The sequence below is a fragment of the Xenopus laevis genome, chromosome 9_10S, assembly GCF_017654675.1.
Source record: "Xenopus laevis strain J_2021 chromosome 9_10S, Xenopus_laevis_v10.1, whole genome shotgun sequence".
NCBI classification, from domain to species: domain Eukaryota; kingdom Metazoa; phylum Chordata; class Amphibia; order Anura; family Pipidae; genus Xenopus; species Xenopus laevis.
Window position 1 is genome coordinate 85570928 of NC_054388.1, and position 21759 is coordinate 85592686.

The window sequence follows — 21759 nt, forward strand, 5'->3', positions numbered from 1 at the left end:
GCAAGGTCCTGTAGCTGTAATGAGCCTTAATTACTTTCAAATTTGGCGCTAGCGCCCCCTAAGGATCCAAGATGGCGCTGGACAAAGAGCGGCATGGTGGGCGTACCCGCCGATGCGCGGCGGGTGTCCCCGCTGCACCACTGGACCACCATGGCAAGTTTTATTTTTCATTACAATGTACTTGTTTGGTGACCTATGTGCTTTTTTGAGTGTCTACCCATTTTTTGGTATGTACAATGTTTCACTCCCTTTGCTGAGGGCTTGGTCCACCTGGATCATGTTTTACTTTTGGTGAGTTACTGTTTTTAAAAAATTTATTGTGAGTTACTATATTTACTATATTTTTCTTTACTATAAGTTTCAAAAAATATTTGGATACCATATATGAATTAAAAGATTAAATTGTCTCATTTCTCTTAGTTTGGCAAACATTTCATATACTCATCAAGTTTAACCAATGTAAAAGCTAAAGACAGGCAAGAACCCCTTCAAGTATAATCATTACAAAATATTTGAAAACTAGGCTCATTAACTGCTGCCCTTTAACTTTTTAACAGACAATGTTTTTGAGACATAAAAGAGGTATTATTTATACCACACCTATACCACCACTGGAATCAAATTGAATCACTAAAAATACCACTATGTTCTAACAGGTCTAACTATTCAATAAGTAAAACAGCACTAAACATTATGCTTTCATAAACTGTTTATTATCAAACATGGTAAATAGCAAATCATCTATTGAATTCAAATGATAAAATGTATTTCAATGATGTATGATGCCCAAAACCTATGTTGTACTTTTGAGCAACAGAAAATAGTTTTGCAGAGGGAGTTAAAATTTACCAGCCAGAGTTTATCCAGATTATTTGTAGAGTATGCTGCAAACTATTCCTTTAGACAACCTTATAATACTTTGTAATGAAATAGGATATACGCTTTTGTAAAAGAAGATATTAAAAATGAGAGAAAGTTACCATGCAAATACATGATTTTGCATTCCGTAGACACTACACAAAAAGATGTGTCCATTTGTGTTTTGGTTAAATTCTAGCAATGTCACATATATTTACATTTCATAAAGCAGATGACTCCACTTTGTCCTGTACAATGCACAACTATTATGAATAAAATAAAATGAAAAATAAAAAATTACTATACAGCCCTGAGTAATCATTAGCAAGGGGCTAGAGTATATATATATACAATTGTTCATGTAGCTTGAATATATATTCAATCTATCGATCTTATGTTGCAAGAAACAAGTAAAAATAATGGATATGCAAAATAAAATAAAATATGAAAGAACTTTGATACCTGCCATGGCGTGAAGTAGTATATTTCTATAGCTAAAGTACATTAAGTGCACAGGCCACAAACACCCCCTTTCTCCTTCAAATAATTGGCTGTTTAGCACTTTAGAAAAACAGCTAATGTGCATGATAAGTTAAAGTATAATCCATTTTTACATATTTATATTCAATATGTAATACGATTTGTAACAAACAATAAAATATTACTATTCATCAAGAAATACCTTATCTGAATCAGGTTTTCAAAATAAGAGTCACAATAGGGTTTACATCCTGAATCCTTAAAAAAGCAATTTTTTTTTAAAGATCTATTTAAATATTATTACTATGGTCCAGTCACAAATAGTCATTGAAATACTTTAGTAACTGTGTTGAATTTTTAGTGTGAAACTTCTTAAACCCTTGGTGACTGTGCAAATGCATTCTTACATAAAATATTTTCTTGTGTCAAACTACATGCATACAATATTGCTTATTTGCTATTAAAAACATTAGATGAAAAATTACATAAGGGTTTCCTCCTTTGTGTCTTGAATATTGTAAGTGGCATGGATGTTAAAATACATAAAAACATAGTTGCCAATATTTATTTAGGCAGTACTTAAGAGATGCACAATATAAAATTAGGATTTTTTCTTCTTAATGTTGTGGCTAAGTTGACAAAAAATGTTGTAATTTACAGTATGCTTTAACTATCATACAGTATATTACTTAGGCAAAAACCACATATAGCAGTTCCCAAAGCAGTTTAAGAATTCTACTTTTGCCTCTAAAATGTTGGCAACTACGAGAAACATTTAGAATAAAATGTGATACATTTAGTAAACATTTTAAACATCAGACTCAAGGCTAGGCATTTTCTTAAATACACGTCTATTGCTGCAGGAATTCACAACCCGTGGAGCTGAGTACACACTATTGTTGCTTGTAACATAAGGCAGAGCATATTCAGAAACACACATGTCGTCGGGTACCCGTCCGTCCCTTGAAGAATATGAAGTATTAGATTTAATAGATGACCTTAAATAGTTATCATTTCTTGCTTTTGTTAAAGAAGATTGTTGATAAATGTCTGAAGAACTTCTTCCATGACTTAGTTTTTGAGTCTCCTGATAAGAATGCAGGAAAGGGTTGTCGGAGGAGTTATCAGGATAAAGAGACTTGCTTCTCTTACTGTCCTTTAAAGATTCTGTAAAAAGCAAAGCATTGTTCCCCAACAGTTTTTCAGGTGGGACAATAAGAAATTTAGCAAATGAACTATCTTGTAAATACCTTTCTTTCTCCCTTAAACTTGTACTACGTGGTGGCCTTCCAAGATCATGTTCCCTGGGTTTATTAATGTTGTCACATGAATGCTGCCTGTTAATTCTTAACTTGTTTTTTTTCTGAAAATGTGGAGCATTATTTTCAAGCCAGTTGTGCTCATAAAAATCTTCAGAATGCATAGAGTTGGCTGCCTCATGCAGCATTTGATCTTCATCAATATCATAAAGTTTCCCTATATGTAGGCAGTCATCACACTTGTATGGGGATCTTGCTATGTAATGGCCAGTATAGCTGGGCATATTAGAAAGGCAACTTCTGCAGTGAGTAGAATTTTGCCTATGTCTATCATTAGCTTCAGACATAGATGCATTCTTTTCTTTCAGACTGTAGGGCTTTGAAAATAATTTGTACTGTATGTCATTATTTGGAAGTCTACCTTCACTATGCAAAGGAGTTCTATCTGGTTGAAGAGGTTCTGCTTTCCTATAATTATCATTGTGATCTTGGTACACATCAGGATAATTGTCATCATCTTGGTCAGGGGAATTTTCACTATATTTAGGCTGGTCCATAATAAAGCTTGGCTCCTTATCTCCATCAATTGTGTAAACTTTGTCACGATTAGCACCCTGTTTGATTTTCAGATATGACAGTTCAACCTCACTGCAGTCTCGTGGATATTTGGAGGACACTGATCGCTTTTTTAAGTTGTCCTTACTTTTATGATGTTTATTATTGTTTTCAGAATCTACATGACATGTGGCTCTACTTGATGCCTCAGAGACATCAGAAAAATGGCCATCCTCTGGAAGAAACCGCTGATTTTTAGTGGATGACTTTGATTCTTCTATACCATTTTCATTTATTGAACCCTGGGTTTGTCGTAAGGTTTCTACTGATTTCTTCCAAAGTTGTCTAGGTTTGGAGTTTACTTTTGGTTCTGCACTTACAGCAACCTCAACTGTGTTTGGGTTAGATTCATTAAGAGTAAGTGGGTGCTGACCTTGAAAAACATAGTTGTTAAGGTTGTCTTTGGGGAGATTACCAGATAACATGGCAAGATCATATGTATTTTCACTATATATATCTTTTTGTTGAAATGGCCTGTTGTCCGAGTATGTTAAATTGCCTTTATCTAAAACCATGTCCATTAATAATGAATTTCTTTGAATATAGTCAGATGTTCTTTTGGGTGAATTGCATTGCGATTGATTTAAATTGGATAAATTTGCGATATTTTTGGATGCTCTCAGTAGTTTCAACATATTTGTCTGAGACGCTGTGAAACTGAAATCAGGAGATTTTTTCTTTTCTTCTATGTGGACACCATGAATACAACTGTAAATGCCCTAAAACAGAAAAATAATACTGTATAAGTATCAGTATGTGCAGTTTCTTTGTTAACCAAGTAAATAACAACATCCAGAAAGTGTTTCTATTAATGTAAGCAAAATGTAAACCTCATATTCAAATCAATTTATTTTGCAATGTTTTATTTATAGTGTACAATCAAATAATAGCCTTATGCATTTTGTTCCTTTAAGTTCTTTTTAGAAAATGTTAGTGCTTTTCTACTCCCCCAGCAATAGGGTACTATGCTGCTGCTGCTACTACTACTGCATCCATTTCAGTACGTAAAATTCTAAACAAACACTGCTGTGTTTTTGCTACCAATCTTGTTCAAAGTAGTTTTGTTGCCCTCAAAAACAGGTCTAATCTATTAAAAATACTTTGGTCCCTATTTTAAAATAAGAGGAAAGACAGAAACCATTTAGTGAACTGTGAGTAATCATAGGGTGATTGTATCATGACTAACCAAACAATCTTATAAGAATAAAGACTGTAGTAGGTGGCAAGTCACTAGTCCCTTTTTGTGCAGGGTTTCTTTTGTGTATTATGCCTACAAGTGTTTCTACTTTCGAGTTGAAAATTGCTCAAATGGTGGTCTGTATGCTCTAGCATGCTATATTACAGCTTCCCATTCCAACTAAAGTGAGGCATTTTAGAAAGGACTTGAAAGGATTCCATAGTTCATTATATGGCTAAATTCTGTAATAAATCACAAGAATGAGATAGATGAGATAGCCCAGCATTCTACTGCCTCATTGCCTTAATGGTCTACCTGACCAATCCAGTGTCTTGCCCCCCCCCCTACGAACCCATCGCCTTACAAAATTGCCTGGCCAATCTAACAACAACATATCCAGTACAGAAAGTGACAAACTACTTAGACTGTTGTGTTGTGCCAGATTTTATGTAATAATGTTTTAATAAGTAAATATAGGTATTAAAGATGAAGACATCTTTGAATCTTTGATTCGATATTTGATGAATCATGCAGTTTTTGTGTCTAAAACAAACCTCGGCTATCTTTATCATTTTACCAGAACTTTAGGAACCTGAGCTTTTGGAACAAAGGAAAACTTCAGCACCTAAAAGTATTCAGATGTTGATAAATCGGCCCCTAAGTATTTGGTTCTATGCTGGATTTAGTGCATTATTAAATCATTATAATGATAACAAAAAGAGCACAGTAATGCAAGCCATTTCTTACCCTACTAATTGAGAAAAGCAACCCTGGTTTGTCAGAACAGACTCCTGTAAAACAATATCTTAGCTTCCAGTAAAACAGATGTTCCGATACAAAGATTATGAGGCTCAAACCCATAGCTGTTGCAAGCATGTAGAATACGCCCGCCATGTTGTCAATGTCTAGCTTGCTACTCATTACTTCATTTTTCTCAGTATGGCAGATTCCAGTTAACCACAATTTTTCTAATTCTTCCATTTCACCTAACATGAAAAACAAAGAAATACATTTTTAATAAACATTAATTATTAAATTCTGTTTTTATTACATTTACAGTGGTACATTCACACCTATACGATAGGTAGAGTAGTTATTTTTAAGGGTGAAATAATGAATTCCTTTTCTTGAAGGGCTTTCTCATAGACTTTCATTTTAGTTTTGTACCCACAAGTTAATGTCTTTGATGGGTCAAAGTAGAACACTTTTTGATGTAAAAGCACTGACAATGATGTAATGTTTAGATAAATGACCTAGTCCTTTTATTCACATTCTGGAGAAAAGTCACTAAGGAGGTTATTTACTAAGCTACGAATGCCCAAAATCCCCAAATCCAAAAAATTTTTGATTTTTTTTATAAAATCAGACTTTTAAAAAAATCACAAATTTTTTGGAATTTATTAAACTCCGAGGGCTAAAAAGCCTGAATATAAACTCGCATCTCAAACCTGTCGAGGTTGCATAACAGTCAATGGGAACAGTCCCATTGATTTTTGGTTGTGTCTGGGGTTTCGGGCCAATTTCACGATGTTTTCTGAGCTTTCGGGTAAAAACTCAGAAAAATTCAGAGATTTCGTGGAAAATTCAAGAAAAAAACGTGAAAATCTGAGCTTTTCCCGCAAAGCAAATTTTCGGGAAAATGTAATAATAAATAAGCGTTAAAAACCCGAGCAGGTTAGATCGGAGTTTGTAGTAGCCGATATTGAGATAAATTCGGACCTTGATAAATAATTTGAAAAAAGTGGGAAAAAAAACAACCAGTGTGAAAACTGCTACATTTTACCAACATTCTGATCAAAGATAAATCTGCCCTGTGTAACACAGAAAAGGCACTTGAGATATTAAACGATTGTATTATTTGCTTGATTTATAGTGTGTGGCTTTCATTGTGTGCTGCAAGAAAGGCATACAAAGTACAGGAGAAAGTACAATTCTGCTGGCAATGGCTGATAAACAAACTGAAGTTTAAACTTTTGTACCTTTTTAAGATAATCTGATTTAAATTGCTGCCACACAGACAAGCTTTGCAAAAAGATACTCCGACATTGACAAAGCACTAAATTATCTTTAAACTGTCATATAAACCGAAACAATTTAAAGAGAAAACCTTTGTACTTATATCAGATAACCCACTGTTAGAGAAGGCATGGGGTGGTGACACATTTAGGGGCACATTTACTTAGCTCAAGTGAAGGATGAGAATGAAAAATATTTAGAATTTCGAAGTTTTTTTTGGCTACTTCGACCATCGAATTGGCTACTTCGACCTTCGACTACGACTTTGACTTCGAAACGAACGATTCGAACTAAAATTGTTCGTCTATTCAACCATTCTATAGTTGAAGTACTGTCTCTTTAAAAAAACACTTTGACCACCTACCGTATATACTCGAGTATAAGCCGAGTTTTTCAGCCCCCAAAATATGCTGAAAAACTCTACCTCGGCTTATACTCGGGTCAAGCGCAAAAACGGTCGCCGGCGCCTAAGAATAGTCGCCGGCGTCCAAGAATAGTCGCCGGTGCCCAAGAATAGTCGCCGGTGCCCAAGAATAGTCGCCGGCGCCCAAGAATAGTCGCCGGCGCCCAAGAATAGTCTCCAAGAATATTCGCCTGCATCCAAGAATGGTCGCCGGCATCCAAAAACGAGACGCCAGCACCTCCAATGGGAGCAGAAACCCTCAATATTTTGATTGAAACTTACCAGAGGCTGCTGCATTTCTCACCCTAGGCTTATACTCGAGTCAATAAGCTTTCCCAGTTTTTGGAGGTAAAATTAGGTACCTCGGCTTATACTCGGGACGGCTTATACTCGAGTATATACGGTACTTCGTCACCTAAAACCTACTGAGCACCAATGTTAGCCCATGGGGACCTTCCCCATAAGCTTTCTAGGCAATTTCTAATCAAAGGAAAATCGTTCGATCGATGGATTCGATATTCGATATTCAAAGTCGAAGGATTTTACTTTGATGGTCGAATATCGAGGGTTAATTAACCCTCGATATTCGACCCATAGTAAATGTGCCCCTTAGTGTTACAGAGTTAAGGGAATGTATTACATATAAAATATATAATAAGGAGAAAATGTATTGGGCTGCATTGCTTTGTTACATGAAGTTTGAATCACTATTCCCCTAAGTAGTTTGGATTTGGGAATTTTTTTTGTAATTATCTGCTCTATTGTCATTATTTTGTTTTAAATGTATGCTTCTGGAATGGATTGCTGTTATACTCCTAACACTTCATGTGTTTTGATATGACCCTTAATAGAAGTAACTCCTGTGAGTAGTTTGGCTCACTGTTTTACTTTCCACTATGGCAATTGTTGGCAGTTGGCAATAGGGGTGGCCAGTGATTGGTCCAGTGGGACATCAGGATATAAACAGATAGCCATTGACCTACATGGGCTCTGCCCACAGAAAGCTGTTCTACTGGCCAGACCATCCCCTCTCTTCTTCCCAGGGAGAACCCAATAACAGTGTTAATTGATGAGGAGGGAAGTAGGCATTGTTGCACATGCATGGTGGGACGTACATTTCTCTTAGGGGCATATTTATCAAGGGTCAAATTCCAAATTATACCTGCCGAAGTGCTATGTTAGCCTATGGGGACCTTCTACAACATTTTTCTAAGTCTTTAGAGGTCAAAGGAAAATCCTTCGATCGATCGGCGAAATTGTTCGAATCAAACGATTTTACTTCGATCATTCGATTGACAAATTCTGTGAAAAATACTTCAACTTCGATATTCAAATTCGAAGTTTTTTAATTCGATGGTCGAATTTCAAGTATTTTCCACTTCGAAATTCGACCCTTGATAAATCTGCCCCCTAGACACAGATATATAATAGCTATAAAATAATTGTTTTCTACACTTCCTTGCAGTCCTTTTCATTTAATGAATCATTGGTTTACATTCTTGTCCCCTCACGATGAAGCAGATTATATCTGTTTCTAGGCGAGTTCCTGAAAAATGTAACGTGCTGTTTTGCAGTTTCAGTTTTTTTTCATTAAAGGGATACTGTCATGGGAAAAAAAATTTTTTTCAAAAGGAATCAGTTAATAGTGCTGCTCCAGCAGAATTCTACACTGAAATCCATTTCTCAAAAGAGCAAACAAATTTTTTTATATTCAGTTTTGAAATCTGACATGGGGCTAGACATATTGTCAGTTTCCCAGCTGCCCCAAGCCATGTGACTTGTGCTCTGATAAACTTCAATCACTCTTTACTGCTGTACAGCAAGTTGGAGTGATATCACCCCCTCCCTTTCCCCCCCAGCAGCCAAACAAAAGAACAATGGGAAGGTATCCAGATAGCAGCTGCGTAACACAAGATAACAGCTGCCTGGTAGATCTAAGAACAGCACTCAATAGTAAAAATCCATGTCCCACTGAGATACATTCAGTTACATTGAGAAGGAAAAACAGCAGCCTGCCAAAAAGCATTTCTCTCCTAAATTGCAGGCACAAGTCACATGACCAAGGCAGCTGGGAAATTGACAAAATGTCTAGCCCCATGGCAGATTTCAAAATTGAATATAAAAAATCAGTTTGCTCTTTTGAGAAATGGATTTCAGTGCAGAATTCTGCTGGAGCAGCACTATTAACGGATTCATTTTGAAAAAAATTTTTTTCCCCATGACAGTATCCCTTTAAAGGAAAACTATACCCCCCAAACAATGTAGGTCTCTATTAAAAGATACTGAGTAAAACAGCTCATGTGTAAAACCCTGCTCCATGTAAATGAACCATTATCATAATAATATACTTTTTTAGTAGTATGTGCCATTGGGTAATCATAAATAGAAAATTGCCATTTTAAAAAATAATGGCCACCCCCTAAGATCCTACGATTCACTGTGTACACATACAAACCACATGTAAGGTCACATGAGCCAATTAACAGACAGAGTTCTGCCTTTTGCTTCCTCACTTCTTCCTGTTACAGTTAGTGTTGTAGTATTTCTGGTCAGGTGATCTCTGAGGCAGCACAGATAGAGTCACGAAATGGTGGTTCAAGGCAAGAGATGCAAAAGGGCAATATTTATGTAAATATATATTCCAGTTTGGTAAGATTCTTTAATATGTCATTCAATTTGATATAAACTATCTGTTGCTTAAGTATTCATTTTGGGGGTATAGTTTTCCTTTAACATCATGTAAGTAAGACTTTTTACATTTACATCACTGCATTCGTCTTACATGATAATTGTACACTTTTGGTCTGCTTAGTTTATTACAAACACTTTAATGGAATGAACACTTCACTTTGCTTCTTGGAAGAATCTAATATACTGTATGCCCTTTGGGATTAGCTGCAATAGTTCCAATGGGCCACCCATTAGAAATGACTAAAAGAACTGGCTTGCTTCTCAAATGTACCTTCTGTTTGTTTAAAGTTACACTTTGCCCCAGGGTGCTATAACGAAAAATTATTCCGTATTAATTACAAGCATTAATGTTTATATATTATCTAAACAAGCATGTCATGACTTAAATTATTTTATATATTTTATATTGTTCATTCAAATCTCTGATTGCTTTAGTTTAATTAGCTGGTTTAGGCGTCACCCTTAACTCAACAATTTCTTCAGTTATAAAGTTTCTCCTGTTGTTCATTATATTCCAAAGCCTTGTTGTACTATAATTCATAAAACAAATCTAATGTGTCATGTTTTAAGGCAATTAGATAATCCATTTATCAAATCTTACACTTTCAGTGAGTTCATTGGAGGTAATATTGATTTTAATCTTTCGCCTTGCTTTGCTGACGTCAAAATATGATTTAATATTTTTTCGGCAGGGTTGTTTTAATTAAAGGAGTGGTTCACCTTTAGGTTAACTTTTAGTATATTACAGATTGGCCAATTCTAAGAAACTTTTCACAATTTGTTTTTTACAGCTTTTAAAATATTGGGCTTCTTCATCTGACTGTTTCTAGCTTTCAAAAGGGGATCACTGACCGCATCTAAAAACAAATGCTCTGTAAGGCTATACATTTGTTGTTATTGCTTCTTTTTATTACTAAAATTTCTATTCAGGCCTCTCCCATTCATATTCCAGTCACTTATTCAAATCAATGCATGTTTGCTATGGTAATTGGAACCAAGCAACCAGATTGCTGAAATCTCATAATGGAGGACTGTTGAATAAAAAGCTAAATAACTCAAAGGTGAAAAAATCTGGTTAATTTAGAAAGCTTCAGAACATATGAAATTATGAATCTTGAATCCTGGGAAGAGTTTATATAATTGTGAGCCATGTTTTTTGAGAAAGAGAATTCTTGTCTTGATGAAGAAATCAGAGTTTTTATTTTATTTAAAAGACCTTCATAAAGAGCAAGGGTTGCCTCCTAGCTAGTATTTTGCCAACTTAGCCAAGCTCTTCTGATTTCTTCCTATAGACCATGAGGCAATCTATTTATTACTGTATACGTTTATAGAATGGTATCCGTAGACCATTCTTTAATTGAATTTTTGAAAGTTCTGTTCCTGACTGCTATCAGATCAGGGATATCCCCATTTGTATTATATCTGGGAATCCCATCTTGGCCAGTGTTTCCAGTGATAAATCATCAAACACTTATGGGCACATTTACTAAGGGTCGAATATGGAGGGTTAATTAACCCTCCATATTCGACCATCGAAGATAAATTCTTCGACTTCGAATATCGAAGTCGAAGGATTTACCGCAATTCGTTCGATCGGACGATTCGAAGGATTTTAATACATCGATCAAAAATTTTCCTTCGATCAGAAATTGCCTAGAAAGCCTATGGGGACCTTCCCCATAGGCTAACATTGGTGCTCAGTAGGTTTTAGGTGGCGAAGTAGGTGGTCGAAGTTTTTTTTAAAGAGACAGTACTTCGACTATCGAATGGTCGAATAGTCGAACGATTTTTAGTTCGAATCGTTTGTTTCGAAATTCGAAGTATTTTTTATTCTAATCCTTTACTCGAGCTAAGTAAATGTGCCCCTTGGAGCTTATGACTTTGGAATATATAAAATTATTGATTTTGCAGTTTGCTAATAACAAAATCCTTACTTTTGTAATAATGAAGACTGATTTCATTCTATTAATAAATCATTCTTTTCTGAAAGGGAAGATTTAAAAATTATTCAGAATAACCATGCAAAAAATCATGTAGAAAATATATATGAATATTTTCTGCCTGAAAATATTAGAGTGACTTGGTATATAGGGCACACACCATGCACACTGAGCCACTTCATCTAATTTTTCACTTTATATTCTGTGCTTTATGAATTGAGTATGTCTGAGTCTTTATATAAAGAAAACAAATACTTTACCATCTCCAACAAACTGTAGAAGAGCTAAATCAATAGGACGTTTCCATCTTGAACCCTTCTGGAGAGCTATACCATAACCAGTAGTAGCAAAGATATACCCACTCCCAATTGTCACCAGCTTGCAGCCTTCATCCCTTCCAGCCATGTAGTTCAGCACAGCTGCATCATAGATAAATGCATCCAGTTTACTAAAACAAAACATATTAAAAGACAATGACATTAGAATTGTATTTAATGGTACATCCCGGCATTAAATGAGCAAAACTATTTTGCTTGATGCTTAAACTGATACTGTCAACAGAATGAAAACTGTTTACATTAATTTATTATGCTGTGTAAAATGAAATTTGAAAAACGGTGTTAAAAACTGTGTAGTATAAGCAGTGAACACTGTTTCAGACCTTTATAAATATGTTCCAGCAGAAGTTGCTGAAAGACAAAGCATGTAAAAAACCATGTAGTTGTTACACTGTTTTTTACATGACGATGCCTGCCAATATGTGGCCCCTAAGTGTGATATTGTATTAAATAGGGTAGCTTTACGTAACAGAAGGGGTTGGTCTTGTACATAAAGTATAAATGGTATTGAATAAGTTATATGGTGAACAGAAGCCTACAACATAAATTCACTATGACAGTAGAAATACAACCCCTAAGCAGGACTGCGGGGAAGGTGTTCCTCCACTCATACATAGTGATGGGAAAATCTGACCCATTTAGCTTCGCCAAAAATTTGCGAAACAGTGACAAATTTGCCAAATGCATTGAAGTCAATGAGCAACAGTTTATTTTTGACGAGCGACTATTTTTTTCACCCATTGGAGTGAAACCTGGTGAAAAATTTTGCTCATCACTACTCATAATCAAATTGCTGGATACAGTCAGTTAATGTATTCATGGATACTCTTAAAATTAAGAATTTGAGCATTGGTGTTTCATAAAATAACATTTAATGTAATTCTATTGTGGCTTGAACTTATTGCGATAGATCCCCCCTTTTGCCCTTTTGAATAAAAAAACATTTTATGCTAGATCCCAAAGGAAACATGTTGATTATATAAAGCTGATGGTATCAATTGTTTTCATAAAAAGTAATTATACCACCATTTATGAGAATACAAAATTGCATACAATTGTTTAATTTACAATCTTGTTTGTAATTGAGCCCCCATGCCTTAAGCCTATGCAGGAGGAGTGAATGTAAACAATGGCAACTGCTAGTGCATTCTCACAGTATTTAATAGGAAGAGTAAAAAATGTGTTACATGTTTTATAACTAGACCAAGGAGTTAACAGAGATTCACTATTCCTTTTACAATTAGCACATATATTTTCTACTGGGTGGTGCCCTTTAATATTGTGTTCCTGGTATTGTACTTTAAAGATAATAACAAGCACTTAGGGTAATAATGAGCAACATCCTCTTTGACTTTCAAGAAAACTCTTAAAAATAAACTCTTAATAAAACCCTTGCCACTTTGTGATGGTCAGTAGGTTGCTGGTAATGTTAAAATGAGAGTAGCATTTTATTTTAACAACCAAATACTGCAGCATGGAAAATGGTCAGCTGGCTCATAAAATGACTGCAATAACATTGCCTGGAAAAAAATCATAAAACATCCTAACACGATCTACTGCAATATGAGAAATGTTTTATGAGTGCCTTGAACTTGTAAAACATCCAACTGAAAATACACAGAGGTTAAGTGTTGCATGTGTAGATTATATAAGTGCTGCACATTACTCTATGCAACATTATATCAGTATTGAAATAAAAAAGGGTTGTAAACTATTATTTTTTCTTTGGGAAGTGTTAAAAAAGAGAGAAAAGAAAATGTAAATATTTTGAACTAATAAAAGTCACTGACGAAATCTTAAGAGCTGTTTGTGAATAGAAGATGTTTGTGGTTATCATTGCCACAGGTCAATGAGAAGGTAACCCCTAAAGCATAAAGCAAAAATATAGAAAAATATACAAACAGACTTTTAATTCACAAATCACATACTATATAATGGAGACTTTGGTGATTTCTTTATTTTAACATAACCAGTCATATTTATCACTGTTAGAGTAATGTGTTGGTGTCCATAGGGTTAATGTCCCCTATGTTCTGGAAATACCCTATGGGTTGGAAATGTTGATATACATGTGGCATGAAAGTTTTATGTCACAGGTTGTTGAGCAGCCAACCGAAAATCATGCTCATGATCTAGTGATTGCTAACAACCCAAAACCTAAAGCAAATGTGTAGGTGGGTCAAACCCTGGGGTAATAATGACCATAATGTTATGCTGCAAAAACAAATTCCAATGAGGCAACAAAGACTTTGGATTTCAGAAAAGCAGACTTTAGTTAAGTACTTCAGAGAGTAGGTGTAGATATGATTACCATTTTAAATTATATTACATCATTACTGTTTTCAATGAATCCCCTTAAGAAGTAAATGTAAGAATGTTAAAGACCACCCTATCTATTCAAAGTGAAGAAATATATAGGAAATAAGAGGAAAGCATTTAAAAATTACAAGCCAGAGGTGACAAAAGCTGTGTTTAATGAATATAAACAATTTAACAGGTGTTGTAAAACAGCAATCTGGAAAGCAAAGATATAAAATGAGGAGTAGCTTGCGGCAGAGGCTAAAAATAACCCCCAAAAAAGATGCAGTTAGAGAGTGTTGCTTCATTTAAGAATGGAAAAATGTGGTTATAAATTATATAGAAAAGGCAAAAGTGCTTAATCAGTTTTTTTAAGTGTATACAATAGAGGAGCCAAAGATTCAAGACCCACCAGACAGGGGCACAGATGGCTCAAATAAATCTAGTTAATAGCTGACACAAGATATCATACACAAAATTAATGAATGTGAACAATGAACCAGGACAAGATGGATTAAACCCTCAGGAACTTAGAGAGCTTAGTTCAGTTTTAGCCAGCACTCTGTTTCTGAGATTCTCAGATTCACTGGTACCTATGGATTAGAGGAAAGCTAAAGTAATTCCAGGATTTGAAAAGGGATTACAATCTGAGCCTGGCAGTTATAGGACTGTAAGTCTGACATCTGTGCCAGTCAAGTTATTTGAAAGCTTGTTAAACATTTAAAGGAACAGTAACAACAAATAAAATCATTTTAAAGTAATCAAAATATAATGTACTGATGCCCTGCATTGGTAAAAGTTATGTGTTTGCTACTATACTTTATACAGTATAAATAGGCTGCTGTGTAGCCATAGGGCCGCCATTTGGACTGTAAATGAAGAAAATGCACAGGTTACTTAATAGATAACATATACGCCCTTAACGGTATTCTGCAGAATGCATCTATCTGATATGTAACCTGGGCCTTGAATGGCTGCCTGCATGGCTACACAGCATCTTGTTTCTATAAACTATGGTAGTGTTTCAGAAGAAAACACACCAGTCTTACCAGTGCAGGGAAAAAGTACATTATATTTTAATTAGTTTAAAGCACTTTAATTTTTTGGTGTTACTGTTCCTTTAAAATTATATTCTTGAGAGTAGAAATCAGCATGGCATTATGAAGAATATTGTAGGGGTTCAAAATCCAAATTTTTCAGATAATAATATCAGACCAAACTAGAATTTAGAATTTCACCTTATTTATTATTAAAAATGCACAATTTAGGGGTATATTTATCAAGGGTCAAATTTCATATTTGAAAAACTTTGAAATTCATATTCAAAAAGACCAACCAAAATTAAGGGGGAAGTTTTTTTTGGCCGAAAAGTTCCTTTTTCAATCAATAGGTCGAATTCAAATTGTACGAATCAAATTAATAGCGCATTCAATAGAGTTTTTCCCAAAAAAAACTTAGATTTTTCAAAGTCCACCAATTGACTCCAAATGAGTTCTAGGAGGTCCCCCATAGGCTAAAATAGCATTTCGGCAAACCCCAAATAGTCTGATTTTTGCATGACATATGATTTATTTGGATCTTGCCAAAGTATTTGATACAGTGCCCTTCAAATAACTGCTTTCTAAAATAAGATATGTTGGTCTTAGTAACGTTGTCATGGATAGGAAACTGGCTAAATAATTGCGTACATGGGTTGGTTGTCAATGGTACATTTTCTACTAGGGGTTAGGTTCTTAGTGGGGGTACCACAGGTTTCTGTATTGGATCATTTTTTATTTATCTTGTTCATTATTGATTTAGAAGATAATTGATTTAGTAACTAATGTATTACTGTCTGCAACCAACCAGGATTTGGCATCTGTGCAGATTTTTTTTTACAATATGGCAATCTGAGCAGCTAAGTGGCAGATGAGATTCAATGTATGATCATGCATCTGGCATAAAAAATATGCAAGCCACTCATACCTAATGGGATATTATTGAATTAGTCAGTCCAAAGAAGGGCAACTAAACTTGTTTGCATTAAAGAATAAATTAAGGAAAGATATGATAACTATGCATAAATATATAAAGTAACCATAGCATAAATTGTCTGATGTTATATTTGTCAGTAGATCCTTCCAGTAGACACAAGGGTATTCATTCCAATTAGAAGAAAGGTGGTTCCATTTTAATTAATATTTGGAAACTGTTTGATACAGTGAGAGCTGTAAGTTTGTAGACTTGTCTCCCTGGATTAATCATACTGGCGGATAAATTAGATAGCTCCAAGAAGGGGTCGATGACTTTTTAGCAAGTGAGAAAATAAAGGGTTATTGAAAATAGACTAGTCAAATTGCCTTCTTGGAGTCAGGAAGTAATTTTTCCCTCTCTGAGGCAACTTGGAGAGGCTTCAGAAGGTTTTTTTTTTTGCCTTCCTCTGGATCAACCAGTATTTAGGCAAAAATTTCTTTAACCACAATACAATGGTTTAGAAATGTGTTAACCAGCTTACATATTAGCCCGTTATTTACTGAGACAGAATTTAGTATCACAGAAATGTATTATTTAATGTAACCCCCAGAAGTGCACCCATACACTAGTGGACACAACAATTCACTACCACTCCTGCCCTGTAATTCAATGCTTCATATATATTTTTATTGTTAGTCTTTTTCTATGTGTATATCAGTTATGCCTGACTTTCTTTACAGTTCTAGCCCAAAGCGAGTCTCCTTGGACTTTGTTCTCTTTTCATTAAAGAAAAAAGAAATTCTTTTTTTAACATGTCCTGTTAGCATGACCTCTTTTTCTGTCCTTTACTTTTAAAAATACTTTGATGTGGTAAAAAAGTCTCTGTCATGTGCATTGGCCTCTAGGCTACACATATGAAGTTGCTTCACGTATTCCAGAGCTTACTTGTCATGTAGAAAATGCACCAATATTGCAGCCCTCATTTTGTTACATATCATTCATATCTGCCCTGATACAATCTGTCAGATTTGTAAGGCTAGCATCTGTCAGTTGTCTCTGTGTTACTATTTCCATCATCTTAATAAATAGTTTTTTTAAATTGTGTCATACAGACCATGGGGATGTTTCACCTGGTCTCACTTATTCACTACCGCAACCAGGAAATGTAATAAACGTTGTTTACATTTAAAAACATGATGCACAATTTCAAAAAAATCTGTTATGGATAAGTTTTCAATTGTAATCAAGTACACCAGCAAGAAAGAATCAAGGTGCACTTCAAAGTTTTGACCAATGGATGTAATAAAACGTATTTTGCTAAAAAAAAAAAAAAAATTTAAACTAAAAAACTACCACCTCAAAAATGTGCATTTTATGCAATTAAATAATTACACTATTACATTAAGTTGCTACCAATGTTCTTAAAGTTTGCAGTATTGTTTAGTTTATTACTTCTAATACATTATTACTTCTAATACATTCCCCACAATGAACAGCTTTATTTTTGTCACAGGGAATGTCAAATTTATTGCACTTAAGGTGGCCATACAATATAAGATCCGCTCATTTGGCGACATCGCCAAATGAGCGGATCTTTTCCCCGATATGCCATTAACGGCAGGGCTATATCAGGGGTAATCTAAACGTTTGGCTCTATGGCTGAACGATCAGATTATGACGAGTGCAATGTGCTCCGATGGGTCAGTCGGGAAAAAAATCAAACCTTCCTGATCGATATCATTTCCAGATATCGATCGGAAAGACTCGTAGGAAGCCTCCATACACGGGTGGATTAGCTGTCAAATTGGTGTAAACCACCGATATCGGCAGCATTATCTACCCGTGTATGGCCACCTTTACACTTATTTCTTACACTTAACACATACATGTAGCTTAGTCATATTAAAGAGGTAATTCACTCATAAGTTAACTTTTAGGATACAATATAATGTTCTGTTCATGTGCAACTTTTAAACTAGTCTTTAGTTTTTATAGCTTTTTTTAAATAAATCTATCTTCAGATTTTGCCTCTTTCCAGTTGTCCAGTTGGGGTCACTGACCCTGGCAGCCAAAACACTACAGTATATACAAGATTGGTGGGAATCCTGAAAGTAAACTTCCTGGCCTCTCCAGCCCCAGCATATATAGTACAACACTATTGCTTTCTGAGGCTACAATTCAGTTGTTTTTAATACTTTTTATTACTTATCTTTCTATTCAGGAACCTATCCATTCATTCATTCAAACCACCGCCTGGTTGCTAGGGTAAATTGAACCCTGCTTATATTCCACAATGAAGAGCTTCTGAACAAAACATTTTATATTTTCAAAAACCATAAAAAAATTAAAACCAGTTGTAAATAGTGATGGGCGAATTTGCTCCGTTTCGCTTCGCCGACAAAATCGTGAATTTCGCGAAACAGCGAAAAATTTGCGAAACGGCGCCGGTGTCTAGTTTTTGGCGCCGGCGCCCAATTTTTTGGGCGTTTCGTGAATTTATTCGCTGGCGGCAAATTCGCCGCGAATTCGCGCCTGGCGAATAAATTCACCCATCACTAGTTGTAAATGTTTTTAGAATATCTCTGTCTACACTAAGGGGCAGATTTACTAAGGGTCGAATATCGAGGGGTAATTAACCCTCGATATTCGACTAGGAATTAAAATCGTTCGACTTCGAATATCGAAGTCAAACGATTTAGCGCTAATCCTACGATCGAACGATCGAAGGATTATTCGTTCGATCGAACGATTAAATCCTTCGAATCGAACGATTCGAAGGATTTTAATACAACGATCGAAGGAATATCCTTCGATCAAAAAAATGCAGGCAAGCCTATGGGGACCTTCCCCATAGGCTAACATTGACTTCGGTAGCTTTTAGCTGCCGAAGTAGGGGGTCGAAGTTTTTCTTAAAGAGACAGTACTTCGATTATCGAATGGTCGAATAGTCGAACGGTTTTTAGTTCGAATCGTTCGATTCGAAGTCGAAGTAGTAGTCGAAGGTCAAAGTAGCCCATTCGATGGTCGAAGTAGCCCATTCGATGGTCGAAGTAGCCAAAAAAACACTTCGAAATTCGAAGTTTTTTTAATTCGAATCCTTCACTCGAGCTTTGTAAATGTGCCCCTAAGTTGCTTTAAATGCAAACCAAAGTTGTTGTCTTGAGAGGCCATGTAAGAGTAAAAAGTAGTGTTGGCCAAATCCCATACTCAAGGAACAAATATAGAAAATACACTGGAGGCTCTTTAAACTAATTATTTTGTTTTCTTCCATAAATAAATATTATATAAACTTAAACTTTAAGTTTAAGTTATGACATTCCCTATTTAAAAAAAGTTTTTTATTATCTAGAAGTGTGTTTTATCAGCGTTCCATAACCTAACATCTGTCTTCTATGATGCACTCAAAGTACAAAGCAAAAAGCATAAGCCATAAGAAAAAAATAGTTTCTATTAATAAATCATTACTGTCTCAACCTGTGTCCATCAATTGTCCTATGGGTAAATGTACAAAGAATTTTTAATGCAAAGCAAGCTAAAACTGGTTTAGCTGATCAGTGATGAATGAGCTGAATAATAATAGATACACTATAGCTCTGTTCTATATTCTTTACCCTTTGAAAATCTGAAATATCCTTTCAGAGCAGCTGACTAGTCATTGCAACTGTTTTTTTCTCAGTTTAATAGAAGCAAGTTTATACGAAGCACTTGGAAATAAAGCAAAAAGCTAATGAGCATTTTTTTAAAAACTAGCTAAAAATGTAGTGAGTATAAAACAATTAACTTTCATGGATATTTGAATTAACATTTTTTTCTTCTTGAAAAGGTCAGTTTAGCAGAACAAAAGCACTTTATTACCTTCATTCAAAGGGTTCATGCACATATCACTATAAATGCCAAGAAATCTTATAAAAGATTCGCATTACAGCAGCCCCAAAGTAGATCAAAAGCTAAATGCACGATTTAAATATCTGTATGATTAACAAATGCTGGCAATATAACGTTTTAGACAAGCTCAGTTTTAGCATTGGAAGATGTTTGACATGAGGTGGCAGTCCTTGTACTTGTAAAATAACTATATACTACAATATATACTGACTAATTGCTTGTACCTGGGTTGAATTCCATGCAGAGTGTCTGCCTTAGAGGCAGACTGTTGATATGAGTGCTATAACCATGACTCAAGTATATACTAAGGGGCAGATTCACTAAGGGTCGAAGTAAAAAATACTTCGAAATTCGACCCTCGAATTGAAATCCTTCGACTTCGAATATTGAAGTCGAAGGATTTAGCGCTAAACGTTCGTTCGATCGATCGAAGGATTTTTCGTTCGATCGAACGATTAAATCCTTCGAATCGAACGATTCGAAGGATTTTAATCCAATGATCGAAGGAAAATCCTTCGATCAAAAAAAGTTTAGCAAGCCTATGGGGACCTTCCCCATAGGCTAACATTGACTTCGGTAGGTTTTATCTGCCGAAGTAGGGGGTCGAAGTTTTTTTTAAAGGGAAAGTACTTCGACTATCGAATGGTCGAATAGTCGAACGATTTTTCGTTCGAATCGTTCGAATCGTTCGAATCGAAGTCGAAGGTCGTAGTCGAAGGTCGAAGTAGCCCATTCGATGGTCGAAGTACCCAAAAAATACTTCGAAATTCGAAGTATTTTTCATTCGAATCCTTCACTCGAGCTTAGTGAATCGGCCCCAAAATGTTTCTAAAATACAAGAAGCTGAAATCTTAGGGTTTGTTGAATAACGGTGGGTCCGGGTGCTCATGCCCCAGACCTTCACCAAAGGGGAGTAAGTCACAAAAAAAATTTGATTGTAAACAGGCACCAATCCAGAACACCAGAAAGTAGAATATTTAAAAGTAGAATATTTAAATTGTACAAAAAAGTTTTATTTTACATTATGTATAAAAAAGCAGCAGTCTTACGGGTTTCATGTCTCCCAAGGACACTTAATCATAGGCTAACTTAGCCTATGATTTAGTGTCTTTGGGTGACACGAAACGCATAAGGACTGTCTGCCTATAATCAAATTTTTTTGTGACTATCCATGACTCAGACATGCCCAGTAGAAGGGCAGGCACAACACTGATCAAACTTGGAGGAAGGTAAGTAGCTGGAAAGAATGTAGACCGTTTATTTATTTTCATAGAGGACAGATGTGAAGCAATAAAACAGCCAAATGCCTTCTAACAAAATATTACTGTCACAGTAGTCTGGTTTTGCCTACTGAGACCAGTGATCTCCTACATCTACAGTACCAGGTCTATACCATATAGTAACCTTGGGAAATGAGATTGTATGTGAAATGTTTGCTGAAACATGCTACAGATATTTGCTAACTTGACAAAAAAGGCCTAAACCAAATATTTTGTTCACAACTAACATGTTTACTTCACTTTTTAGCAAGTGATTAAAGACCAACTGTTTCATATGGTTTATGTACTGTAATTGGCTCCATTGTGGAGAAAACATGGAAAAACATAAGAGAATAGGGATGGGTGAATTTGACCCGTTTCGTTTCGCCAAAAATTTGCCGTTGGTTAAATGTCGCCAACGGCCATTAAAGTCTAGGGGCGTCCAAAAAAATGCGCCATGCGGCGAAATTTTTTTGACGCGCGTCTTTTAATTTTGATGCACAACGCCATACAAGTCTATGGGCGTCATTTTTTTGGCGAAACAAGGTGAAAAAATTCGCCCATCCCTAAAGAGAAGTTCTTTGGAA

The 21759-nt window shown here is 35.4% G+C and overlaps 1 protein-coding gene across 1 annotated transcript in view; it reads right to left on the minus strand.

The window, feature by feature from the left end:
* Positions 1-691: 691 nt before the first annotated feature.
* Positions 692-21759, minus strand: part of LOC100126660 (glutamate receptor ionotropic, NMDA 2A-like) — a 271249-nt gene continuing 250181 nt past the window's right edge. Inside the window, exons 12-14 of the mRNA XM_018239071.2 lie at positions 11700-11887; positions 5137-5375; positions 692-3931 (exon numbers count right to left, since the gene is read on the minus strand). Of these exons, the coding sequence (XP_018094560.2) occupies positions 2147-3931; positions 5137-5375; positions 11700-11887 (2212 nt within the window). The 3' untranslated portion in view covers positions 692-2146. The remainder of the gene's footprint in view (positions 3932-5136; positions 5376-11699; positions 11888-21759) is intronic.